Below are 24,183 nucleotides of genomic sequence, written 5' to 3'. Positions count from 1 at the left end.
TATATCCCTAAACTTGAATTAGAGGGATACCCTAAAATATAATACCAAGTGACCAAATACCAATTTCTTCTAGAAATTCTTGTATGATATAATGTACGACTGAAACCATGTTTGGATCTTTCTCCTTTCTTTTAAGACCTTTATGATTTTCAAAATTATATCTCACATCATGTATCATTTTCAAGGCTATGAGATTTTATCCTGCACAATCCAATATTCCTTCATTCTATATCAGCTTAAGACTCAAGCAATTTATGTGTGATATATGATGGAACACGGTTGATTATTGTTTTGGAGTCATTTTTGAAATTGCATCAAATAGTCTACCACGACACATGCGGAAGCTTGGCAGATCTATAGAATTATGGTTAAGTCTTATAGGGGGTGATTAAGACTAATTAAAAACACAATTGCCTACTAAAATTAATTTTCCAATTAGAGCTAAGAAGGCAAATTAACATTAAGGCTACCAAGTCAAAGTGAGTCAAATCACATAGACTACAAATGATGTTCGAGCAAGTAATCTATGAAGATAGATACTGAACTTGTGTGTGCTTACAAGTAAAGTGCCTAACATACAATTCAATTCAAGCATTCATATGATTTAATTAAGCAAACACTTAAGCATGAAAAGAATTGTACTTAAATGACAATCGCAAATGCAAGCATATATAGTGCTCGAAACGTTGTATGGCCAAGATATGCTCAAGGTTACCTAGGATTGTCAAGGCTGGAGCAATTTGTTTCTACTTTTTCTTCGATGGTTCTTGTTGCTGAGCTGATGCTGATCTACTTGTAGAAGGCCCCACTCATTTGAATTTCGATCGTTTTTGTTGAACTGTGGAAGTAGAAGCTTCTGTTATTAGATTAGTAGGAAGAAAAGAAAATGATAGTTTATTGGAAACATTTTAGATAAGCCTCTCCCATCGTTAGTATAAGAACACCGGGGAAGAGAAACCAAGGAATATAAGTTGGAAGTGTTGATATAAGAGGTAAGAGCAGTGATTATCTCTGAAATATCCTTAATATGTCAGCATGTATATATTAGTTGGCTCAAGGAGAGCATACATCATGAAAATGGAATGGCCTAGCCAAAACCAAATTGACGAGTAAGGAAATTAGGCGATAAATTTCAATGACATTCTTCTAATACTTCCCTTTGTTCTTGTTGAACCCACTTATTGGGATATCCCAAGCTAACAAATAGCTGGCCTATATTGCATATCGAGCATCAACCAATTCTGGGTCAGTTGTATTGAATTCTGTATCGATAAACCAATTTGGACTAAGTTCTCTATTCATGTATGGGCAAAACAGACAATCAGGTTTATCTAAACAAAGGGAAGAAAAGTAGTGAAGACATTCTGTCAGGCCCATGTCCTAGTGTCCATTCCGTTCCATAGGATCCCGCGGTCCTCCTGGTCAAATTCCGGCGACCCACGACCCGTATATTGCATTTGCACATGACCTTAAGTCACATCCTGTTAACCTGAGTTGACTCAGCCCAAGACCTATGCCATTGTAACTGCGCTGTCGCCACAGTTCTAACGTTGTATCTCGTGCGTCAATCCAATGTCTAGATCATAAGATGTGGGCCGCGCATTATTATGGTTGTTGATCCCTTGATTGTGGGACCCACCTGTCCCAGATATGATTATTCTCTAACAAGCAATCATCACCCTAACCTACCTACCCTACCTACCCTAGCCACCCTAGTCCCTAGCCCATAATTACTTTTTTCCTTTCCCATGAGAGCATGCCTTACACCTATCATCATTACCTTACAACAAATCTCTCTCTCTCTCTCTCTCTCTCTCTCTCTCTCTCTCTCTCTCTCTCTTATCTCTCTTTCCCTCCATTCCTTTCTCATTTTTTATCCTCTATTGCAAGAGAGAAGAGAGCTCCCAAAAAATTTCAGCCCTTTACAAGCTCTCCACCCCCAAATCCACCCCTCAAAAATCAATCTCAACCCTTGAAACATCATGCATCCTTGGCCTACTAGGACTCCATTGGTGGAAGAAGAAGCTTGTGATTTGAAGGTGGGTGCACTCTAGGGTTAGATTTCATTCTATACATTTGATCTCCTTCTTTTCTTTGCTTAGGGACTTGAAGGACCCACCAATCCATGGTGGAGATCCTCCATGACCCCCTTGATGTGGCCTTTGGCCCATCTTCTTGCATACATGACCCATGGTGGGTCCATTCTCCATAGACCCCACCATGATTATTTCTATTCTAATCCATGCCTTCTAAGGGTCATCTAGACCCCTCATTTGCATGGTGGGGATGGCATCCCCTCCTCAGATTTTTATTTTGCTATTATGGGCCCGTGCATGTATGGGACCCAACTTGATATATGTATTGATGCATGTATTAGAGGGGCCAATAGTGGCGGGGCCTCTCCATCTCACCGTTCTCTCTTTCTCTCTTTCTCTCTCTCCCTTATTTTAATGATGATAATGATATATGTGTGTGGCCCACCTGATGTGATCAAAAATCCAGAACGTCCAAATTTTTTGGACGTCCAGCAGATGAGGCCCACTTGCTATCCATTTCGGGCCAGCCAAATGGAGAGAAAACACAAATATTAGCCTTATTCAAGCTACTGGTGGGTCCCATGCATGTGGACCCATCTCATGCATGTGTTATATCTGGGTCGTCCATCTGTTGGACGGCCAGTAACACATGGCTGCTATACTTGACATCAGCAAGTTCTGGGGGTCTGATCATATGGTATGTGTTATATCCATAACCGTCCGTCCATTTTTAGATGTGTGGGGCCCACCCCACATGTGTTGCACATGTGGGATGGGACCCACCTTGATATATGTATTTCATCCCAGTCGTCCGTCCGTTTTCAGGACAGTGGGCCTGCTGTAGTGACGTCAGCAAGTTCTGTGGTAGATCATGAGGTATGGTTATATCCTAAGCGTCCGTCCAGGTGGGACGCACCGAGATGTATGTGTTTATATACACACTGTCCATTTGCTTGAGGTGTGGACCCACCCCACACGTGTGACACGTGTGGGCAGGTGGGACCCACCTTGATGTATCTGTTCTATATCCACACCCATCCATCTAGACGGGTGGTGCGGGGCCCCTTGTTATGAACGTGTTTAATACACTCCGTCCATTCATTTTAGACGTGGGCCCACCCCACATGTGTGGCACGTGTGGGGGTGGGACCCACCTTGATATATGAATTTTGTATCCACACCATCCATCTGGACGGTGTGCTACGTGGAACCCAACCATGATGTATGTATTTCTCCATGCTGTCCGTCCTCATGGGACGTGGGCCCCACGTAATGTACATGTTTGATCCAAACCGTCCATCTGATGGGACCCATTTGGGATGTGTAGGGCCCACCTCATAGTGATGTATAATGAGGCCCATATGTGAGGCCCAATCTAATGTGTATGAGGCTCTTATAATGAGGCCCAATGTGTAGTATATGAGGCCTTTATGATGAGGCCCGATGTAATGTATATATGGCCCATGTGATAAGGCCCATTATGATGTATATCTGGCCCATGAGTGAGGCCCAATGTGATGCATATGTGGCCCACGAGTAAGGCCCATCATGATGTATATTATGCCCTTTGTGTGAGGCCCATTATATTGTGTATGAGGCCATTGCGTGAGGCCATGGGCCCCACTATGTGTTAGGCTCTATGTGAGCCACTCCTTGGGACCAATGTTGGTTAAATGTCCACGTTGATGGGCAATGATGGTTAAATGTCCACATTGTGACCTTCCCTTATGTAACGCCCCGAACTTTTCGATACTCGAGCATCGAAAGTCCTCAAGCATTACCAAGAATTTAATACGTAAACGATACCGACTTAGCAATCTTGGTCCTACACCTAGTCCATAACTTATCTGACCGTTAAGAAGAATCCCCATTCATAGACCAAAACATCGGACCGTTGATCATGTGATTGGATACAGGTATCATCCTTTGACTAAATCAATAAATGACTCCTTATTTATAGTAAATTAGATGAAAATTATTTTTAAGAATTACTTAGGAACGTGCCTACTACCATGTAGACCCATAAGATTTCATAACGCACTCAGATCAGCAATAATTACATAATTGCCATTAACCTAGGCCACTGAATCCTAGACATGAAATTCCCATCATCCGATCAGCGTGAAATTTTATAGCAAACCTAGGAATCATAAATTAGTCGTTCATGCCAAATTTCATCTCTTGGATCAGTGTATAAGTGACCGATGGGTAGGATAAGATGTAACCCTTGAATTTGGGCCCATCGGATCTATGGACATACTTCAAATTTGGGCTTAACCCCTTATATCAGATGGGAAAATGAATGGACAATGTGGATTTCATAAAACACCTCCCGGTGGACCCCACCTGTGATGCATGCGCACATCCTGCGCATGTACTAGACGTGCACTGGACCTGGGCTTTCGGTCAAAGCCGATTGACCCGAAAGAGTTTAAATCAAAGAGAGGCTCTCTCTCCACCCCTGTTCTCGCCAAGAAAACCAAACGCGTGGTGATGATTGTTGGGCCACCAGAATCATCCATTCGGATGATCCAAGCCATCCATTGGAATCGGACAGGATTTCCTACCCTGACCTGATCGAACCACGACGTCCAATCATCCGCATCAACTCCCTGCAATCGCACCCCCGTGATGAGATGATCCAATGGGCTGCACCAAAAACACCTCTTCTTAGGACGAAATCATACGCTGAGAATAGTGGATGGTGCAGATTTCTCTAAGACTAGGGATCGTGAACCCCAACGATCCCAGCAAGAAAACCGGAGCTCGGAGGTTTTACGTTGCGTAAACAGACATCGTCCGTTGGAGACGATGTGCCCTACCATCAACGCCCAAAGGGACGATCCGAGCCATCCATCTCAAAGACCAGATAAAACCAACCGAACATAAGCCTCCTCACGTGATTTCGAGCAGACACGTGTATGGGACGTCGGACGCAAGAAGCCGGACTGCGTGCACAAGAAGAGTCCCGCCTTATCCCTACTACATAAACTCGCTTACATAGAAGTTTCAGGATTTCAGGTAGGCTATAAAAGGGGACGCCCTGCCGTCCGCAAGTCAGAAAAGAAAAGAAAGAAAGAGAGAGGGAGATTCTGGCCGAAGGCTGCTGCACGGGCCGAGTCGCCTTGCTGGACATTGCAGCAAGAAAAGAAAGAAAAGAAAAAGGAGAAGGAGAAAGAAAAGCAAAGAAAGGAAAGAAAGAAGGGAGAAGAAGAAGGAAAGGAAGGAAAGTTGGGCTGAGTTGACTCAGTGAGTCGACTCAACCAAGATGTTTTGTCAAGTTCGGTCTGCATGGGTAGAGAACGACAATTGAGCAAGGTAAGTGATACCCAACCCAAGTCCCTAACAATGATCTTAAGCCTACACTTATGGTTCAACCCCAGTATTATGACGATCTAACCGTGAGGATCACATTAACTATACTAGAAGTGGGAACTATAACGCATCCATTTGAGTCTAGCAATGTAGAGAGCGATTGAATTCAACAGGTGAGGGTTTTATCCTTTAAGCTTACAGTACTTTAAGTTGATTTATTTATTCTGTCATTTACCTGTATTCCTATTATTTCATCTGGCCTCTTTCATGCCTTTTTATGATATGAATTATCCTGTATTTCATGTTTACATGTTTTCTGGGAATTATCCTATCAATTGATTTATTTTATATCATTGGCCCTTTTGGGATTATGACATGATGTCAAATACAAGTGAATTCTCTAAATTTATGTAAGGCCACGGATACAAGCCTTGCCCTTGCCTTATCAAATTTATTAAGTTGGCCCTGCCATCCATCTTTTTATTTGAGTTGGCCTGCCTTGCCACTCGTCTTTTCATTTGAGTTTGCTCTGCCACTCGTCTCTGTATTAAGTTGGCCATTACCACTCTCTTTATTATTGAGTTGACCATTTTCACTCTCCTCTTATTATGTTGGCCATTGCCACTTTTGTTGAGTTGACCATTGTCACTCTTCTCTTTATTATGTTGGCCTTGTGCCATCTATCTTTAAAGGCATGGGCATGTGTCTTGTTATTCCATAACCTCCATGATTTAGTTTATATTCTTCATGATTCAGATTATATTATTCATGATTCAATTTATATTCTTTATGATTCAGTTCACATTCTTTATGAGTGCAAGTGATGTATTAAGAGGTATCACAACTAGTGAATCAATTATCTTATCATGGACGTAATGCGTTATGGGTAGTGGCCCTCTTGGTCAGCACGTAATCCCGTGGGTTGGTTGGCGTGGTGCATAATCGATATATGTAAATCGGCATACGTGTTACATCAACTTTTCAGGATTGGATGTCGTAAATTGTCGCTCTATGAACACATCATGTTACGTAAATCCTTCAACCGCATGTTGTGTTGCCTTCAATATTCGCATAAATCCACGTTAGCGTTGGCCATACCAGCGAATATCCATAGTTATGGGATGCGGGTCAAGTTGGATTTTCTATAAACTATATTCCACATTGTGACGATCACTGCGAATGATGAGCCACACACACTATGCTAGGCATGCATCCCGTATAGATTGTTTACGCATACTGATATCTCATGTATTAGTGGAGTACGAGACGTATCAAAACCCTTTACCTTTTATGAATCTCTTGAATTATTGTTAATCTTAAAGGATAACCTTCACTATGAGTAAGGCATTGACCCACTCCCAACTGTACAAGTGATGCAGGTGACGTACAGATTGAAGACTTAGAGGACTACTTCCCTATAGAAGATTATCTTGAAAGATTAAGGAGACAATTTTACTATTAGTTTTAGACTTCCGCTGTGAACTATGATGCTGTAATAAACCTCCTATTATGAGGTCATTTGTTTATTTTTTTACTCTAATGAAATATAATCAATACAGTTGATTTTATTCTCATAAATGTTACCTTCATGAATGTATTCGAATATAAACAAATGAAAAAAAAATGGCTGCGATTTTCTAAAGCATCTAATGTATACATCATTAACACCCAGTTTCCTCGAGCATGAGTATAAACTCTGGCCGTGAAAATTCGGGATGTTACACCTTAGGCCTTGTTAGGCCCATTCTCATCATTCTCTAAGTGGGTTGACCCAAATCATTGGGCCCCATTGATATTGCATGATCCATCTATTCTTCTTAGGCTAGCCTAAAATGTTGGGCCCCCATTGGTTGCTAGTAGATTATTCTAATTTTAGAGTCCATCTAGGACTCATTTGGGCCCCCTAGGGCATCTAGCGGGCCACATGATAGTATGATGAAGGAAGTCGTTCTGGATCTTTAGAATATATGTAGGCCACCTAAGCCCAACCTTAATATGAGGAGAGTTCATCATCGTCATAAATGGGTGGATCTGTGCTATCGGATTTGGTATATCCACCGTTGAGGGTTGATTCTTATGTTATGGTTTAGATCGGTTGTTCATCTATGGACTCTGCCTTATATATAGGCCGGTTATTAGTACCGCTTATGAGTATGTGACAACATAGCATCATAATACATGCCCATATGCATCATCTGCATGTTTGTTATGAGATGTGGTTGACCATTGCATATGCCATAGGGCAGGTTGTTTATAAGACTCCCTAATAGGCAGAGTCATCCCACATGAGTACACGGTATGCGCAGGATTGATGTATGATTGAACTGTGTGACTCATGCATTTTGTATCGTGTGTTGTGATTGTTGTACGCCCTAGCAACATCAGGGTCATAACCTCCATAGGCATATCGTGGATGGAAGGTTTGGACACCGGAAATCTTCTCTTTACATGGGGCGCGAAAGATGTCCCGAGGTGAAAATCCCTAAACCTGACGATATTGGAAGATACTCTAATGCCTAGACCGAGTGGCTGCATGAGCGCATGAGGGCCAAATACCAGGAGGCCGCGTCTCCCACTATGTTGTAGTCGGTTGGAAGGGGGTATGGCCTTACCCGCTCGAGGGGAGAGGGCAATTGCTTGGCTGAGTATGACCAGCTCATAAATATGTCTACTATCGACATGTCGGATAGATGTTAGCTGACTATTGGCCAGGCAGATAGTGAGGTCTCTTCTGCTTGCACGGTTGTGCGTCCAGTGTAGGACGACAATGTGGTGTATAGTATATTAGACCCCCGGTGATTATCTAGAGAGAACTGTATTGATATATGATGCTCCAGAGATGAGCTGGATTGATATGTTGATTTATATACTTGAGCTGCATCTTACACATGGCATTGGCTATGTAGGCCTTGCATCGTATGGCCTTAGTGCGGTTGATAGCATTCATGCCTTTCATCACATGGCCTTGTTGTGGCCGATAGCATTCATGTCTTACATCGCATAGCCTTGGTACAGCTGATTGCATTCATGGACTTACCAATATATTCCGCATTACTCTGATATTGCATTCTAAGCACGCTTATATTGCACACACACTTTCACCACCCTCTAAGCTTTCTATAAGCTTATGCACGATTGATGCGTGCAGGTGACGCTAGGCCGTAGCTGAGTAAGAGCAGGAGCGTGCCGTAGAGCTTCTGGAGTTGTGTTATTATTATCATTGTATTTCCCTTTATGCGCATTGTATCTTAAAGTTTTTTATCATAGTGAAATTTGTGATGGAGTTTTAGTTATTGTTCGTGGGTTATGCTTGTGGTTATGCTTATTGTGAAATAAATTGATATTGAAAATCCTCCTTATAGGATCCCAGGATTGGAACCTGGTAATGGGTGCCAGGAGCAAGAATGGGGTACTACGGATGCTGTCGACGTCGGATTCGGCGATCGGGAATTTTGTGAGCCCGGTTTCCGAGTTTGGGGCGTGACACATTCATTAAAAGAAGTAATTTTTATGAAAGCTTTTATCTGGCGATATCCATAAGATGTAAATTTTTTGATAACCCCTATAACTTTATCGCTAAATTCGTGGAAGTATTCGCAGATCCATAGTTGGAGAACCAAAAAACGACCATTGTCTAACTGTGGATTGACACAAGTCAAGGTATGCATGATATGGTAAAGATGGCCAAGCAAAAAATGGAGCAAGTGTAACTCCTGTCCCATATGCAAGTAAATCGACTAAACCATTAGTTATTTTGTCGGCTTTGACGCAAAGAAGTGGCCAACAAATCCACATTAACATGAAAGTGCAATGTTCTTGATGACTAACCTCTCCTTCGGTTTTGCGCTCTCTTACCATACATATTACATAAGATACACGGATGTCACCAACATCAAATGTAGGTTTACCAAACACGCATCCTAGGTAAAACTAATGGCCCAATGGAAGGAGAGATGCGAGGGCACAAATATCTATTACTATAGAGCCCATCGGACCACATCGAAAATGAAAGGAATTGGTTAAGTGGCTCTAAAAATAAGTGGTTGCAATAATCAAGGTCGAATGTGGTGCAATTTCGCGAGCGGATAGATAAATGCATTCGGTGATGGCGTTCTCTGTCCAATGAACTAGAAACTTGCTTTTAACTCAAATGTTCCATTCAGGCCAGCCCTCGAGGGGCTTGGGTCATCACCGAGGAACTTTCTCCTAATATTTTCAATCAAAGAATTTATGATAAATCAGAAATCATTCTCTCTTATTTGCCGGAAAGAAGTTGGCAATGGGAGTAAAGTTTGGAGAGGAAGATGAATTGGCAGCCGAACCAAGGTATAAGGAAAAATCCTAATCAGAAGAAAGAATAGTCTACGAAGAAGCAAAGGGGAGAAGTGATTCTAGCAGAGTACTGAAAGAAGAGGTCAGAAATGATGAAATATCAGAGAGATTCGCTGTCTTTGGTTCCATAGCCGTAAAATACGAGAAAATAGAACTTAGGGTTTTAGAAAAGAAGCCAGCAAGGAAGAAGAGATGGCATATATAAAGCTTAAGCAAGTGAAGCATTAATTGTTACATGATGATTGGAGTGAATTCTGAAACAATAGTTGCTATAGAGAGAATGAAGGATGGTGACGCCGTCTGATATTTTCAGAAGCAGAAAATTTGATGTGTTGTTAAAAAAAATCAATACATGACGACAGTTTCGACAGTTTCAGCTATTCTTTGTCGAATAGCCAAAAATGTGAGGGGGCATTGTTTGTATCAAAATCCATGCAGATTAAATAAATGGCGCTGATGTTGTCACGTAGCACAGAAGATATTCAAGAGACAGATAGCATGAATTCAAGGATTGGCTCGTCTTTGGGCATTTTTGACATTTTAGTTCTCCTAGATAAAGACAAACGGTTGTTTCAACCATGTCAGCCTTAAAGCGCATAATCATAGATGAAATCATGGTCGATAAAGTGTAACCATTATTTTCACAGTTGGTTGTACATAATAAATCCATATGGATGGATGGTTATTCTGTCGTCTTTCTTTCTAAAGTCTATAAATATCAAAAGCATATCTAAGAAAAAGATCTCCAAAAAATCCAGCAAAAAACACAACCATCAATCCATCACAATGTTGTGTATCTAGGTTTGGTATCTCCCTGCTCAGTAGCAACAGATCCTTAGCATAGAATTACGTTTAGTCTGTCCTTGTGCATGTGCTAGATCGACTTAGGTCTTACCCAATAATTGTAATTACCTTCCATTTGTGCCTGTGTGTAGGATTTGAAGGAAGACAATATATCATGAACCCATCCGCCTATGCTCCTATGGTAGACCGACCATAGTTGTAATTTTCACCATTGCATTTGCTTAACTCATCAGCACGTTGCTCTCAGAAGCGACCTGCTACTCTCAGCCAGGTGTGCAGTTCTTCTATAGTGGTAATTTATTCACACATTCTCATTGTATTCATCTTTTTTTACTTTTCATTCTGACCATATAATTGTTACACCTTCGAAAGTCCTTGAATATCGAAGGCAAAAGGAGTTCATTTGGAGGAAGAGCCCCAACATCCGCCAATCACCTGAGTAACGAGCGCACGACAGTTGGCTGAATAGACAAACGGTTGAGTCACGATCGAATCCCACGTTATCTTGACACTAGGGGTTGGTGGTCAAGGTTTGAATCGGACCCAATCGATTTTGACACTCCCGAAACCCTTGCATGTGTTCCACACGCGTTCGAATTCTAGGATCAACAAGTTCAAACTTGAGTGATTGGCTAAACCAAAATGTGGGAAAGTTGTACCATGTGCCACCAGTTTGCACTCCTTTAGTCAATCCCATTATAGCATCTTTATCATGAATCGTTGAGGAGAATGTCTCCTTTTTTTCTTATTTCTTTTTTCCTGCGTTGCCATGGAAGTTGCTAGATTTTGAACACGAGTCAGAAATTCATCCTTGAAATCACGTTTATTTGGCTGGGCGTCTGTGCAGTATGCTTTGCCTCGGAAAGATTTTCTTGTCCAGCAAAGACTCAATGCACCTGCACGTTTCCATTGACGTACTTAAAACATTTGATAAATTGTCGACAACAGGACCATATAATATGCCCAAGGTCAAACTTGGAGGAGATTGTATGACATTTAAGAGTCGATGAAATAGCTTGTGATTTCCCTCTTTAAAGCTCTTGTCCGGCATTTTCGAGTATGATTTTTCTGATTGCAATTTGGGTGTTGCATGGTAGCCTTGGATTGAGACTTTTATGTAGCTTAATTTCTGTTAGGAATTCCAAGGTACATGAGAGCATGGAGTGGCATCAGATTCACCATGAGCTCAAATCGATCCGTATCCATGGCAGTCTTTTTTAGACAATATAACCCCTGAGATAGAGTGGCCTAGGTGCTACGTTTCACATCCCCAAGAAGCATGTCCTCCTTTGGAAGATGATGGCATACCGTTTTGAGTGTATACTCTTGAGGTTTAAATTCGCCGGATTTACATGGGGAATGTATTTCTCTACATTATTAATTAAGAGCCTTTCCTGTGAACTTGTTGATTTTTTGGGAAATTCTTAAGTTATGTAGAGAAATACGTACGTGTCAACAAGCTCCTCAACTTAGGTGTATTTATATCATTTTGTTGGCCTCATGGTTTGCAGTTGTTCTTGTGATACCCTTCTCTGGAGCAGGTGTCTTTATAGTCTTCATTTATTACTTTCTAAGTAGATTCTAACCCAATAACATTGGCTTATCCGTGTGATAGTCATGTATATTGGTCATTATAATAAAAGTAGATTGGCAGGTGCAAAAATCGAGCAGCTATTAGCAATTGCATCCTTGTAATTTGATACTTCAGATGTATTCTCCTAGAGCTCGCTTGCATTTTTTAAGGAGAAGATTTTGATGGTCAACACGTAGCCATTCTATAATTGTTCATGCAGACATGCACTAATCAAATAAACTGTGAATATTGTGGGAGGCCTCGTGCATAGGTGATCTTACAAAAGTCAGATTAATTGAAGGATCCTAACACCTGATTAATGGGCGTTTTTAAAAAAAAATACTGACGTTGATTGTTTTCTATTTTGGCCGTCCATTAAAGACCTGTTTGGATGCCACCATAAGTTACTTTTTCTACTTACAACAGTAAATAAATAATTTATTCGAGATAAGTACATTTGGTTTAAGATCAATTATAAGTAACTAGTAATTTTTTACTTCTCTCTCATTGTCCATGTCAAAGAAGGCTCTCTCGCTGTCCATATCAATGAAGGCCCCATATGATGAACGGTCCACATCGAAGGTGGGGTTCACACAATGGACGGTCCACATCAAATGTGGGACCCACATGATTGATGACCCCATATTAATAGGGGCCAACATAATGGATGGTCTACATCAAAGGTCGACCCATAATGATACATAGCCCATATTCAAAGCGAGCAGGAATGATGGATGACCCACTTAAAAGGTGATGCCTACACGATGGACGGTCGACATCAAAGGTGGGCTCCACATGATGAGTAGCAAAGAATGAAGCTAGCCCCACATGATGAATGGTCCATATTAAGGTGGCCCCACATGACGGATAGTCTACATCAAAGGTCGGACCCTAATGATGAATGGCCTACATCTAGGGTGAGCCCGCATGATGGCAACCCACATTGAAGGTCGGGCCCACATGATGGATAGTCTGCATCAATGGTGGGCTCTACATGATGGGCAATTAATAATTGTGGGCCCCACATGATGGATGATCCACACTAGGATGGGCCCCACATGACAGATGGTCCACATCAAAAGTCGGCCCTAATAATGAGTAGTCCAAATCCAAGGTAGGCCCCGCATGATGGATGGCCCACATCAGAGGTGGGGCCCACGTGATGGACAGTCCACATCAAAGGTGGACTCCATATGATGGGCAGTGAATATTGGAGGTGGGCCCCACATGATGGACAATAACATTGATGGTGGCGCCCACAAGATGAACGACCAACATCAAAGGTGGGCCTTACATAATGAACAGTTCAAGTTAAAGGTTGGCTCCTAATGATGAATGGACCACATCTGAGGCGGGGCCCTGCATGATGGATGGCCCATGTCAAAAAGTGGGGCTCACACAATGAACAGTCCAGAGGGATAAATACTCACGATGTTGGGAACTAAACATGCTCTTTCTATTTTTTTTAGCCCATAAACATGTTTTTTTATTTTTGTTGCATTCGTATCAAGACAAGCTACTTATGGCATAAGTAGCTTATTTAAAGTAACTTATTATCAAACGCCCCCTAAATGTCAACAAATTAGCAAGGAAATAAAATCAGTGCAATTTTTGGTTTGTGAGCCATCTAAAATAGCGACCCATGATTTAGACAGTTGGTTTACCTATTAGCCACAATTGCAACTTTTTGTTGCATTCGTATCAATCATCACCCTTTTTCAGAGTTTCAAAAGCTTTTTTCTCCCTCTTAATTTGGAATGGCAACATCAATAGCTTCTGGTGAAAGAATAAGTTTGAAATCATCTGTTGCCCCCACTATGGATTTACCTGTGGGCCAATATTATAACACTTTCTTGCCAAATTATAAATTGTTCAGGAAATATGAGCCATGTAAACAGTGAGCCCCACCACAAAGAATCTCTGTCAAATTCAAGCCTACCCACTCATCGGGTGAGCCAGACAGCCAGCTGTAGGGGATCAATTCAATTGATGGCTCCGATCATTGCTTCTTAAATTTTCAAGGGGTTCCTTGAATACGTCTAATAAGCAGAGATTCCAGTTCATTCGGTTGATTATTAGACAGATTTGGGGGCGGGCCAGATCCCCCATATTTATGCCACCAGGCCTCATCAGTAGCACCAATCCTCATCATTTGATTGGCAGGTTGAAGATTGACAATTAAGAAAAGAGAACACAACAACGGTCCACACTCAACAGAAAATAGCCAATAGCCCAGATGGTCGTCCACATTAGAAGCCATCAGGTCTACAGAGATGAAATGTGGACCCTACTTGGCAAGGATTACCAGGCTATCCTCCAATTCATTGCCTCATGTAATGTAAGGTCATCGACATCATGCTACTGGTTCATTAGCAACTGGATATTTCCCAACAAAGCAAATGATAAATGACGAGTTTATTTGAAGCAAGAACATTTCAACTACATAATTCAGTAAGGGTACTTATACCGAAATTCAAATGAACAATAAATGACACATGAACCAGTTGCACTTTCTAACTCGTTAAGAAATCCCTTCTCGTTGAAGTTAACACCCTCACAACTGCGATATGGGCCTCACCAACAAGCAAGAGTAGGAGAAAATAGAAAGATGCCGAATGGATATGAACTAACAAAGGAGAATCTTCTAATGTCTTGGAATGAATCCAACCTCTTCACCTCCGTTTTCAGCCTTTTCCTGATGGCGTTGTGTAGGAAAGGCCTTGAGATAATATTACTGTTTCATTAGCAGATTCTTGATAAATGCAAGGACTCCTTGGATGTCAACTGTCCATGCAACCGAGACCGGTGAATAGTCTGACCAAGGGTTACTAACATTCCATCTGCGCAGAAAGTTCAACAGAATCAGAAATGCAAACAGGATTCGGACAGGTGAAATGGCAGATGTCCCAATGGGGCCACGTGTGCAAGATCCAAGTCTATTGCCAGGCTGGGCCCACCATGTAGATGCCTTGGCAAAAACTCAAACCAGGCCTGCTCATGTGATAGGCCCTCAGGTCAGTCCTATCAGCTTGTGAGCCATACATGTATGCTGGATGGGAAACAATGGACGACGTTCTTCAACCATCCATTTTCATCATCAATGAGATGACCTTCCTTGTTTTTCGTCCAGGGCATCTATACAGTGGGCCAGCCCGATGAGTAGCTTGGATCTCACACAGGTACGCCACATTGGCACATGTGAGCTACAAGTGCACTCAAACATCCCATTGGCAAGAGGCAGCACAAGAAACCAGTTGGATTGTACCTTTTCAGCCCTTGGTCCATCAAGGTATGTCCTAAACAGATGCCCTGTGTCTCCACCCTCACCACTCCCTTCTTGAATGTGAAAAGATCGGGCCGTACAAGTGCAGTGAAACTGACAGGGTCGTGGAGAAAAATCCCTGAATTACACAACACAAGGGCTTGTTTAAAGTATCAATGGATATAGAGATGTGCAATTATGTTGTGCATTTCATAATCATATGAACTGTATTCCCCACCACAGAGGTAGTGAATGTGTATGGAATGGTGATGCAATGCTGCAATCCTAGCAGTTGGACCTCCATGCGTTAAATGTCATGTTGCTCAGTTCTTGTTGCAAGATATCAATCAGACGACCATAATAGTTCAATCACCATGATTTTTGGACTGCAGACCATAAACGTGACATCCTGCTGTATCAACAGTCATCACCATGCTCAAGTGCTACATGCATGGTGGAGATTCATTTTATGCAAACTTTATGTAACTCAAAGAAGCATGCACATCATAGCAGCAGTAAGAAATAAAGTCAATACAAGTAACTTAGATAAGTTTAAGTAATTAAGGAGAGATACCATAAACGCCATCGGATTTCACATGCCAGTCTCTATAGAACTGGCACATGTTAGATATGAATTGTGCATATCTTCCGTTTGATGCCTTCAATTCAGCGAGGGCCTCATCTGAAACAGCAAAAAGAAGGTAGCAAGTTGAAGATAAAGAGTAAAAAAGCTGCATCTGTGACCCAACTATAGGCATATAGCATGAGCAATGAGTACGCCACGTGAGAAATTTTGGATATTGAGCTTTAGCAAACATATGGTTTGCTGATGCACATGATTCCATACATGTGGAGGCCATATTTTGGGGCTTTGGACTGCTCTTCTGATGGGCCCCAAGATGGGGTTGACGCCCACAAAATCCCTCAAGACTGGAAGAAGAATAACTCCACATGGTTTGGTGGTTTAGACCGTTGCTCTTTTGGCCCCAAGATGGGCTTGATGCCCATAAAATCACTCAGATTGGAAGATCAAAAACTCTTCAATCAGTGGCCTACATATAGTTGGTTTTTTTTTTTTTTTTTTTTTAAAAAAAAAAATCCTTTTTTAAGTTAGGCCTACAATTAGAAGGTTTAGAAAAGAATAAAGCTAAGGTCAACATTCAAAGAAGTAGGACAAAGTTCAAAGGATTAGGTGTTTTCAGTCTAGGAAACTTTTGGGGCATCCCCCATTCATGGTGGGAAACATAAGATCAATGGTCTGGAACATGGAAAATTGACCACCGTCCTGCCATACAATGTTAACTAAGAAATAGTGGCATCAAGTCATGAAACAAAGTAGAAGACAGAGTTGAAACCTGTTAGTGTGACTTGGGTGGTGATGTTTATGCCAACAACAACGATATCTGCACCACTAGTGAACACAACATCTGCTGCTTCTGGGTCCCCATATATCTGCAAAGACAGAAGGGTTATCCTTCGCAATGCAAAATACCATTTCAAGCAGAAAGCCTGAAAATATTGGAAAAAACTAATAATGACTTGCATACGAGTGGAAATGATAAAGAGCTCAATTGACCGATTAAGCTAAATTTGGATGTAGAAAGGCCTAAAATCCAGACTGCCACAATATCGTGGATTTGTAGGGCACACACCCGACACGTCAGCTTTAACTTGTCATTTTGCTGAGGAAATCCCAAAAAAGTGAGAAATTCAAATGTATTTCCTCTTCAATACAGTGGGTTAAAGGTAAATGTACCGTGTGTGGGGCCTGTGATGTCAGGATATTCTGGCCTTAGGGTTTTGTATTTCTATGTACAAATATAGTTTTAAAGAGTGTCAAGTCATGTAAAAACTAAATAAAAAGTGGCAAATAAATGCTTGGGCACTGAAGCAACGCGCAAGTCCCCTGCTGTCAGCAATTCACAGAAGACTGGAAGTAAAAGGTGCTTCATGCCTTAAATAAACTGTCTGGTTATTGAATTTCTCAGATGCATTATATTTCAACTCAAAAGTTCGGGGGGCCACAGATATGACTAGTGCAATCTACATCGTATCCATTTAGCCATGGCTCACAGCTTTAGGCTCTTTCTGATCAAGCACCTGGGGAACTGATAGAAATGGTGCAAGTAAGATCTAGAAGCCCAAATAGGGAGCCAAAACCAACCATAAATCAGTATTCAGTCATCTACTTCTGGTTGAGATTCAGCTGCAGAAAAAGAAAAGAGGATAAAAAATAAAATTAAAAATAAAAAGAACACAATAATTCTCGAACAAGGAATTAAAACTAGATTTTGGAGTGCAGCTGGCTCAGGTATCAAAGCTGCTGTTTCTGGTTCCAACTCGCCCAAAACCGAGTAAGCACAATGAAACTCATCTTGAAAATATACATGTCTTTCTGAATTGTAAGCGAACTACAACACTTAGAAGCTACTTTTACAGGGAATTTGATAATACCATCAGAAGCTACTTTTACCGGGAATTTGATGATACCACAAGAAGCTACTTCTGGCAGCTTCTCTTACAAAATAGAAGGTATATTAAAGTGTAGAATGGCTTCTATTTTGAAAAAGAGGCTGCCACCAAATGCACCTTTAGACTAAAACAAATCTACAAATCCTTCCCAGACTCAAAAAATGAAAGGACTCCAAAATCCTAAGCTAATTTCTAACACTGGAATCAACTAAGACTCCCTAAGAATAACATAAAGTAACAATACTTCTTGGAAATTAAGAACAGTTGGCCCTAAGAATTTTGGTCCCACCAGAAGTGGGATGACCCACTGTAATGTCAGCAACATTTCATGGTAACGTCATCAGATCATACAGTGTTTTTAGTAGTGCTGTAGCGTAGTGTGTAGTGTACGCTATGTAGTGTAGCGTAGCGAAAACGCTACATAGCATACGCAAGTAGCATAATTCCCTGGTAGCGTAAGCTACAGTGCTGGTAGCGTGGCATAGTGTGTAGCGTGGATAGTATAAGCTACCTGAAATCTCATTTTTTAAAGTGTTTTTTCTATGTTAATTTCACACCTATTTTAAAATGGTGATAACTAATACCTATGACAGATGGCATTATATTAAACTAATCTGGACCATCCAATTGTGGTACATATCGTAGATAGAGCACTTAGATCAATCCGGACCATCCAAATTCTGGTCTATATCATGAATTTATGATGTTTCAATAAATAAATAAGAAGTCATACTCAGTGTTTTAAATATCGACAATATCAGCCGATATATCCCACGATATATCTTGTATCCCACCTATGCGATACGAAATGCACAGGTAGTGCCAATATATCCAACCTATTCAATTCAGTGAACAATTTTCGATTTTCGATTCATTTTTTTGCTGTAAATCACATTAAATCGGTGTCAAATTGTTACAAATATATGATTCTTCATGTTTTCCATGAAAAATCATGGATTTAGAGCTTTGATTTCGAGATTTGGGGGAGATGGGCCAAGTTGCGGAAAATTGAAAAAAATCGAAAATTTTCAATTTCTTGCAAATCATTTGCAATCTTTGTATCAAAACACAATCAAACGTGAATGTAACCTGATCTAGTGATTCTTCTTTTGCTTTTGAACATATTGCTTGTGTTCCATACATGTCTTCTTACATTTATAAATTATATGAATAGACTTTGAATATACTTGCATCGGTTTAGTTGGACAATGCATGTAATAGAACCCCCATATAAAGGAAACCCCTATTATGTGTATTTTTTATTTTTATTTTTGTAATGTATTGCTTTCTAAGTGTGTATTGATGTCTTTTTCAACAATCCTTGAAGTTTCATTGAAAATTTTGACCAATTTCCCTATGTTCCCATGTTTCCCAACAACAACAATACATTACGCGATACAACCGATATTATCCCATGCAATAACCGATATTTATCCATATCCCAAGGGTGAGATATATTACGCAATAACAATATTTAAAACATTGGTCATACTTAGAGATGTCTAAAGGCAGAGAGAGAGAGAGAGAGAGAGAGAGAGAGAGTTTGCATGGAAATAAGTGGTTGATGATCCAGATTCGTAGTCAAGAACTCATAGAAATTATGCATTTTGCAAATTTTATCATATTTTCTATTATTTTAATTTAAAATATTAAGGATTGTGTAGCATACACTACATGCTATGTAGCTTATGCGCTATAGAGGGCCAAATGCCACGCTATTTAAAACATTGGATCATAGTAATGCCATCAGATCATGAGTCCTAGTGATCCCATCCCTTGGCCTTGTTTCTTCTTTCACCGTGTCCAATGGGCTCTCTACTTCAGAAACAAGATAGGTGGCTAACGCCAAATTTCATGGGGACCATACCATTATGTGATAATTCAAGTTGGAGGAGTTCAAGAGTTCAGTTTGAAGCTCTTACTTCATCCAAGAAGCAGCAATATGTCAACACTAAATACTTTCCGTTTTCTTCCCTTTTTTTCTGTATCATAGGACGAACTTTTCTATAATTTTAAAAAAAAATTAAAAATTAAAAAAAAAAAAAAAGGTTTGAGAGATGAACTTTTCTAAAAATTAGATATCAATAAAAATCATTATATCAATTGTTATCGTTGCAGCTTTGTCACAGACAACACTATTTCAAGATGCAGTGTTAATGAAAATCAAGGAAAACTTCTGAAAATCGAATATCAAATAGAAATCAATATCTCAATTTTTACCATTATAGCTTTGTCTTAGACAAAAACAGATTGAAATTTCAAAATGCTGTGTGTGTATATTTCTTGATCAGAAGTGAATTGCAGATGTGTCACCAAGGTTTTTTAATAAAAGATTGTAGGAGCATTACTTTCATTGATACTCCAAGAAGGATAGGCTAAAAAGATAAACTTACATTTGCTTCGGCAGCAGGGTTCACATTTCCAGAGGCAAAGAAAGCCCCACCAAGTATGACAATTCTCTTCACCTTGCTAGCGAAGGATGAATCCCTTTTAATTGCCTGATGAAACAAAAAAATTAAAAAAAAAATAAAAAAAATAATCCAAAATTTACGTCTGATTACAATGGATAGTGCATTGGAGACAAACAGTTCGTTTAAAATGGTTATAGAGTGTTGAGCATCAGTATATGTATATGTATCATTTTTCTGCAGAATAGGATTTCGTACATGTGGGACCCATGGTACAGTGATACAAAATGCTAATCTTATGGGCACCACACCATGCATTGGGGCCTGCCCACAAATACTCTAAGATCAGGATATTCTGAACCACCCTTCATCAGTAGCCTACAAATAGGTAAATGTGAAAACAGTCCAGTTCACATTGGAAGGAAAAATAAGCCAGAGCTAGATCTTCCAATCTAAAAGATCTTTTAAGCATCTGCATGCACAGAGGGGGCCACCCGATTAACAGTATGGATCAGCGAACAATCTTGCACAAATTCAAGTAACTCGAGTTACAAGTATAATCAGCACGGACCATTAAATGCACATGACAGAAGAAAATTCTTGGTTACAACTTACTAATGCCAAATTCGTCAGTGGTCCTAATGCAAGTATGGATACAACACCAGGGTATTCCAACACCTTATCGACCAAGAATTCGGATGCACTTTTCCCAATTTTCTTTCCCTTGGGGGATGGTAGAAATATGTTCCCCAATCCATCAGAACCATGAACAAAGTCGGCAACACGAGGCTTTCCACCCTATTCCAAAATGCAACAGTAAAATGAAAAAGTAGTACTATTCAAAATTTAGGCTTATGCAAAAGATATTGTGCAATTTTCATGCTTCCCTAAACACTAAAGCATGCAAATTTCCTGGAAATATTTATCAAGGAACGATAGCATATCCGGGGTTAAGTTGGAAACTAATGCATATTTACAGAAAATTTCAAAGCATTCAGGAACCTGTTTGTAACAAATAACAAGAACTTATAAGACAACCATATAAAGGTTAGAGAAGCACCATCAATCAATATCACAAGATGTGAACCAGACATTGTCACAAGGTGTCAAACAACACACATGAAATCCGACAGACGTACATGTCCACAAAAATATTTAATACCGATAATTGATGCATTATTATCACAAACATGCAAACATATATATATATATATATATATATATATATATATATATAAATAATCTTAAAGGGTATGTTTGGAAATTTCAGTTTGTCAAGGTTAACAAGCTTCACACATTCGAAGCCTTCCCATACCAAGCTTCACATGTTGAAGACCTTCACATACCTATCTCGAATGTGATTTGGAAAAGAAACATGGGAAAATGGAACATCGCTTTGATGCAGGCTCTGTTTCCAAACCTTAACTCAGAAATCCCACCAATCAGCAGTATGCCATACCCTACCTAAGATATGTGAAAATGTGCACATCTCCAGATGTGAAAATATAATAAAATACATTACTACCAAAATAGCAACAAAACTGGTAACAAGTTTTAATTTTCCTGACTATCTTATTCATGTGTGTTTTCAGGTGGGAATTATGACTATATGCTCCATAGGACCATTTGACAAAGGGAAAGCTAACATGTTTCAATATCCCACTGGTAGGGGCAGAGAGGGGCAATAAAGAAATTTTATTTTATTTTTTTTGTTTTATGTAGAACATGTTGGTAATAGACAGGCCAGATTCTTGAAGTTGCATCAAAAGAAAAGAATAAGAAAAAGAAAGGATTTTAAATCAATGTTCGCGCTTGACCATTCAAAAGTTCAAAATGAAAACCGACTTTATGGAAAGAGGGCCAAGCACTGGAACAAAACTTTTCATTTGTTAGTTAAGTCCAAATTGCTGAGAAATTGGCTGTCAATGGCCAGGGCTGGCCCGTCAGGCTTTCAGGCATGGCCTGCTTGGGGCCGGGCTTTAGCTGGCATATCAGTCTGGAGGGCTGGCCCTGGGCCTAAACTTCAAGTCATTTATCCAGCCGGGCTGAGGCTGTGTCTAAAAGCCCATCAGCCTAGCCTGAGCCTCGCCAGTTTAGGACTTTGAGGGCATTTTGTAATATACCACGTATGTAGATATTATATGCATCGTTCTGAGTGTCGGCGATAGTATCAATATCACTAGGTAGGCGATACAGATAACACCGGTAATATCAGAAATTCGAAGTATCGGCGGTATATTACCAAAGTATCGCCAATGTATCAATATCGCCAATATTTTCAACTGTGTAAATTCCAGGTGTCGCTTGTATAGCCAATGTATCGGTATTATTTTGATAATATGGCCTAACGTCGCCAATTAAAAAAATCAATTTCAAATTTTGCTTACGTGTGCATGGTTGTATGATGAAATGCATGTCTGTGTCTGTGTATACAGATGGATCATGGATGATGGATGGATGTACATATGTGTATATGTGTGTAAGCATGCATGTATGCATAGATGGTTGGATGGATAGATGGTTGGTTAGAAGGATGGATGGATCATGCATGTGATTGTATGAATGTATGTGCATGCATGCATGGATGGACCCATCAATTTCCCCATGTTTACCAATGTTTCCCTAAGCCAACGATACATACTTTTAGGCCACCATCAAAAGGGAAACTTTTTTTTTATGACGACTGGGTGTCCCTGCCACTTTTTAAGGTGAGACTATTCCCTATGGATGCACGCAATCACCTACCAACCACGTGCATGTGGTAATCCACGAGGAGGGGAATCAAACTCATGTCTTTGATTCATAAATATGCAAATATGTGTCTTTTTCGCTATTATTTGACTCTTAAATATGCAAATATGTATATTTTAGCAGCTCTTGAAGTATCATTGAAAAATTTCACAATTTTCCCAATGTTTCCGAGTCGACGTTACATGATTTTAGGCCCCCATTAAAAGAAAACTTATTATTATGCCTCTTTTTAACAATTATTTGATTCCTAAATATGCAAATATGTGTACTTTAGCATCTCCTGAAGTTTCATTGAGAAATTCCACTATTTTCACATGTTTCCCTCAGTCTGTGATGCATTTCTGGGTATCGGTGATGATATTAGCGATATCAATACATGTTTCCATATCCCCAGCTAGCGACACATGTAACGATATCAATACTATGAACAATGATTATATGCGGTATCTTTGTATATGTGCAGCGCAACAGATGGTATAGCTTGCTTGGTTTTGAGGCCAAATCACATGCATGGTGGGCCAAATACCTAGCTGTCATGGATTTGATAAATCGTTACCTATAGAAAATGAAAACAACAAAGAATTTCAGGGATTTCATCTTATTAATCAAATCCTTTGCAACCCATAGGAAAAAAAATAAAAATCATATCAGCATGTATGTTAGAGAACTGGCTGGGCAAAAAATGAGCTCATCTCATTTTAGTTAATAGTAAATTATGTATTAGAGATCTTGATCTAATACATAATTACTATTAACATGAACTCATCACTTATTAGAGATCAAGATCCCTAAAATATAGTTACTTTTTTTTTTTTTTTGAAAGGTCCCTAAAATATAGTTACTATTAACTAAAAACAAGATGAACTCATTTTTAGACGTCTACCAAACACAACATTAGATGTTTATGAATCTAAGTTGTGAACCCAAACTTAAAACAAAATACAACCAAAGTACTTGAAGAAAATATTAAGGGTTGTAGTTATTGAAGAAAACATTAAGATGGCACTCAAAGAACTACATAGAAGTCTAATTATGCACTTTCGATGAATGGCCATGCATAATTTGTCCCCATATCTTTGAAGTTCTATGGCTTCCCTCCATCACTGAAATGCTAGGACGCAAGGGGACAATTTTGATTTAGGGATAGGGGTCTGGATTTAACAGAGTTTAGTGGTTGAGACTAAGTGTAGGTTATGCTTATGAATATAACATATGTTACATATCTGTGTA

General features: G+C 39.9%; 1 protein-coding gene across 2 annotated transcripts in view; it reads right to left on the bottom strand.

Annotated features, from left to right (window-relative positions):
* Positions 1 to 14,460: 14,460 nt before the first annotated feature.
* The window catches only part of LOC131251131 (probable uridine nucleosidase 1), a 28,880-nt gene continuing 19,157 nt past the window's right edge, over positions 14,461 to 24,183 (bottom strand). Inside the window, exons 4-10 of one of the 2 annotated variants that reach the window (XM_058251669.1) lie at positions 20,818 to 21,000; positions 20,188 to 20,292; positions 16,678 to 16,774; positions 15,897 to 16,004; positions 15,326 to 15,461; positions 14,622 to 14,900; positions 14,461 to 14,573 (exon numbers count right to left, since the gene is read on the bottom strand). In XM_058251669.1, the coding sequence (XP_058107652.1) occupies positions 14,792 to 14,900; positions 15,326 to 15,461; positions 15,897 to 16,004; positions 16,678 to 16,774; positions 20,188 to 20,292; positions 20,818 to 21,000 (738 nt within the window). In that variant the 3' untranslated portion in view covers positions 14,461 to 14,573; positions 14,622 to 14,791. The remainder of the gene's footprint in view (positions 14,574 to 14,621; positions 14,901 to 15,325; positions 15,462 to 15,896; positions 16,005 to 16,677; positions 16,775 to 20,187; positions 20,293 to 20,817; positions 21,001 to 24,183) is intronic. The other variant, XM_058251674.1, reaches the window with a different exon arrangement.

This window comes from Magnolia sinica, chromosome 1, assembly GCF_029962835.1.
Source record: "Magnolia sinica isolate HGM2019 chromosome 1, MsV1, whole genome shotgun sequence".
NCBI lineage: Eukaryota > Viridiplantae > Streptophyta > Magnoliopsida > Magnoliales > Magnoliaceae > Magnolia > Magnolia sinica.
Note: the sequence above shows the minus strand (reverse complement) of the source record. Positions and strands in the feature narration are given on the sequence as shown.